The sequence below is a fragment of the Acanthisitta chloris genome, unplaced genomic scaffold, assembly GCF_000695815.1.
Source record: "Acanthisitta chloris isolate BGI_N310 unplaced genomic scaffold, ASM69581v1 scaffold26239, whole genome shotgun sequence".
Classification (NCBI taxonomy): Eukaryota; Metazoa; Chordata; class Aves; order Passeriformes; family Acanthisittidae; genus Acanthisitta; species Acanthisitta chloris.
Genome location: NW_008691226.1, coordinates 7311 through 11628, shown reverse-complemented (window position 1 = coordinate 11628; position 4318 = coordinate 7311). Strand labels below are relative to the sequence as shown.

The 4318-nt window shown below is 43.9% G+C and overlaps 1 protein-coding gene across 1 annotated transcript in view; it reads right to left on the bottom strand.

Moving 5' to 3' along the window:
- Window positions 1–2154: 2154 nt before the first annotated feature.
- Window positions 2155–4318, bottom strand: part of LOC103809331 (T-box transcription factor TBX5-A-like) — a gene marked incomplete at both ends in the record, with an annotated part of 8791 nt that continues 6627 nt past the window's right edge. Inside the window, one exon of the mRNA XM_009082161.1 lies at window positions 2155–2246. Within this exon, the coding sequence (XP_009080409.1) occupies window positions 2155–2246 (92 nt within the window). The remainder of the gene's footprint in view (window positions 2247–4318) is intronic.

The window sequence follows — 4318 nt, the reverse complement described above, 5'->3', positions numbered from 1 at the left end:
TAAACCTATATAAACCCACAAAAGGTAGGTCATAGTTCTCTACCATACTCAATCCTGAATGGTTCTTTATCTCCTAGACACAATCTATTTTTTATATCTACAATTTATTTATATATATGAGTTATTTTATATATGTTTTCCTATATTTTATATATATGATCTCGCATATATTCACATATATATAAAAAACCACAAAGGAGAGCACATATTTTCAACCTTGAATGGGTCTTTATTTTACTATAATAATCCTATCCTGCCCTCCCTTAAAAAAATGACATCTTTGTAAGGACACACAGCCATTTCTATGCTATTGGGACAGAGGAGAAGTTATTAAGAAAGAGAGCATCAGAAATTATCCTATAAAGCCAACGCTGTGGATTTTAACCCTTTCCACCCTGCCAGGGCTGAGTGGGTGTATTTATGTATTCCAAGTGTTTCTGTTCTCTGTATCATCGACTATGACCACAGGTCTGCATAAAAATGCCAAGCAATTTTTAGCACAAGCCTAGCATGGCTAGGTGCCATCCTCTTCATATGGCATGAAACCCTTTCTAATAGTCCTCACTGTTCTACCTCCTCTCTCCTGCTCCAAGAAACCTCACCATGAATGTAAACCTTCAAGTCTTTCCATTGACTGTAATGAAAGGCTGGTTTAGCAGCAAAAAGTATGTGGGGGACACCAGTACTCAGGTTCCAGGAGAGGCTGGGAGACTGGCACAGGAGGGAATAGGGAAGCTATTTCAAGTGGTAGTGCACCCATAAATAAATAAATACTGACATATCATGCCAGGATCTGTGCTGTCCTTGGAAAGGGCAGGCAGGGAACATAGGGCACATTCACAAGATCACAGGGATGATTTAGATGAGAAGATTAAGTGTTGTATATACCTTTTTTATACATATAGATTGGTTTTTCTGGGACTAAACCTGAAAATGTTTGTACACAGGAGGACATTTGTCTATTTGAGTAGGATTTTATGGGCATGTTTGCAGGATTATAGGCATTATCAGTTGCCTGACAGCATGATTTTCCTGGCTACAGAAAGCCATGCCTAAGTCACCAACTACAGCAACCAGATGAGACTCCAGCCTGCAGTGACCACCTCCTGCTGACTCCTGGGTGGGCAGTAAGGAGAGCCCTCCCATCAGAAGGTCCCAACACATGTTGCTACAGGCATCCATGAGAGCCAGCTCTGCTGATGCCAGAGAATAAGGGATCTGAGTTGCTCCTTCCCTCCTGGATGGAAAATGCTATATTGAGCATCTACATCTGTCCTAGGTATAGTCATGGGTATGGCACTGTGCCTGCAAAACACTGGCACCAGGAAGCAGCTTGACACATGGATGAAGTTCCAAGTGAAATGAAAGGCTTGAACTTCATTACCGGCAGGACCTGACATTTAAACAGGATTTTAAAACAGGATTTAGGCTTGATTTTCAGATCAAGTACTTACATCCAAAACTGAGCTTCAAAAAGGTCTCCTCGGCCACCTGGCCCTGCAGATTCCAACATTTTCTAACACTCTCCTTCTTCAACCTGAAACCACAACATCTACACTCCTGCTCTGCACATCCAGGAACCACCAAACAGTTCCCACCTGCCAAAGAGCCTTAAAGGCAGAAACAGCATGATACAGGTCTCTACACCAAGATCTGCAGAGGCATCTGGAGAATTCTCAACAAACCTATGCCCAGAACAAGGCTGTGAGCTTTGTCTTTAAAGCACCTGGGAAAAAAAACCACTCAGCAGCTCCTCCATGGTAGCCTGATGGCCAGAGCTTCTCAGAGCTAGTCCAAGTCTCTGGTTGCTTTAAACAGGTCTAAGCCCATGTGTGGCCACAGAGACATCTGTTTAGCACAAACTAGAGATTGTTCCGGATGGGGACATGTCAGAAAGGAATACAAGGGTCCCTGTGGCCAAGACAACAACCCAGAAGTGAAATCCTGCCTCTGTGACCCATCAGTTAAAACATTCACCTCAGAGCAGGAGGTTCTGGATCTTGGCTTCACATCCTGATGGAATTTCAACAACCTGACATAAAATGCACATGCAGGAACTGCCACTATATCCTGGCTTAACTCAAGCCACAAGTTCAATGCAAAGCAAAGCTCTCACAGTCCTGAGCAGGTCCCTGTGATGGAGACACACATTACCTCTGCATCCTGGACATCCTGTGGAGCTCCATGTCATCGCTGCCGCGGAAGCCTTTGGCAAAGGGATTGTTCTCAATCTTTAACTGGGTGATCTGAAAGGGAGGAAATGCAGTGGGTTCAGTGCAAGTCCAAGGCATGGCCTGGGAGAGAGGGGATATTGGTTATTAACCCCAAGCCAGTAGGGATGTGGGGAAAACACAGCTTGCAGGAACTCAAGTCATTCTTCAGCTCAGGCATTGACCACTCCAGATGGGCCTTCCTCTAGATCACTCCACAGGAAAAATCTCTCCTGTCAACAACCTCTCACTGCTCTCAGTGTTATCCCCTAAGTAACACACACAGCACACATATATACATCAGTTTCTCTCAGGAGGAAATCTGTTTTCTTACAGCTCTTACTTTCTTCTTGCTGTTCAACAGGAAGGGCTTCCCTGACCAGAGAATACAGCTCTTACTTTCTTCTTGCTGTTCAATAGGAAGGGCTTCCCTGACCAGAGAATGAGGGATGGAATTCATGTTGTCTGAACAAATCCCACAGACACCAACAGGTATTTTCTCATCCCTGTGCAGCCATGACCAAAACCTGACCTCTCAGACCAGTGAAGCTCACTCTTTCTGTGTTTCAGACAGCTAAACGTGCTCTGGATGCTCTGCATGTGACATCCTGCCCCAGCCAGCCCTACACCTGTAAGCACTTCTTGGACTAACTACCTAAAGCACTTGGAGGAGAACTTCTACTCTGACCATCAAGTCCTGGAGGATTATTTGTCTCCCCAAAAAAGGAATGAAGAGGGTCTAGTTTGCTCATTTAGTTTACTACCTTCAGCATTTAAAGTTTGCTGGGATGAATCCCCTCAGATTCAATTTTGGTCCTCTTAAAATATCTAAGTTACACATTTAAAGCAGGTGCTGTACAGAACATACCCTGACCCAAAGGAACTGTGTTGCTCAGAGAGGTGCAATCCCCTCGTTCACATACTTGTCCTGAGGGCTATAGGTGAGCAGGTTTTCTCAAGCCAGGGGTTGTCTTTTAAGCAAATATTGATTGTGGACCAGCAACACCTTCAATTGCTCTGTTTGTAGAAGATCCATTGCACAAATTCACTCCACCATCCCAAATTTGATACAAATGCTTTGGTGCCTTTGCTGAGCAGGACCAAGTCTGCATCAGGTGTGATCTAGCTGCAACACCCTAATACTCAGGCAAAGAGGCAACAGTTCCCCTTCTTGTCTTTCTCCATAACTGCCTGGCAGTACAAGCCCTCAGGCAGGAGTCAGGAGAGCCACTTGCCTCGGAGGAGAGACAACTCTGTGTTTGCCACCGGAGGAACTTCACACACTCACCATGTTTTATGGAAACAGTGTCCTTCCTTCCTATTGAAAGTTGGCCAACGGGAAGGAAAGAGCTCGAGATTGGTGGCAGGAGAACAGAGAGAGGTTCATGTTCACCAAGTCAACCACAAACAACTGCACCCCATCTCTTTGCCAAAATTCAATGAGGAAAATCTGGCTCAGCTAGTGTCAATAACAAACCTTGCCAGGTGTCTGCACAACAACTATTTTGCTGTTTTCTTGTCTTATAGCATATTTTTTTCCAAAGATCATTTGTTTATTTGCCATTTTTGTCTAATTCAACCCCAAATCTCTGACAAAGACCCCATCATCACTTGTCCCCACAGGCATTCCTATTAAATCAGGACCATATTTAGCACACAAACAGGCCTTTGCACTTTTTTTGGTCCCACATTTCAGATTTCAAAGAGAATGGTAAACAACCAATCTCTTTGGGTCAATTTGCCATTTGAGCCATTCTCTAGCAATAAACCAGAGGCACATTTTATAATTAAAAGCCCTGAATAATTACACAACCAGCTGTGTATTTTACAAAGAAACTGCCTATCAGTTTCCACTAGCAAAGTGGTGACACTTCCATAATGAATAATAGGCATTATTCAACTTTTTGAATGTTTCTAGGCAATTTGCATCCTGAAGCACAGTAAATGTAGGAGTTGTCCTCCCTTGCTGAACCCAATGGCAATATTTGCTTGCATAAGTGAAGTCCTTCACTGAGCAAGGATTTACAGGATTGGCACCAGCACACAAATGTACAAAGGGCCAGATTCATCCCAACCTAACCGAAGGCATTTTAACCAAGGCGCCTGCA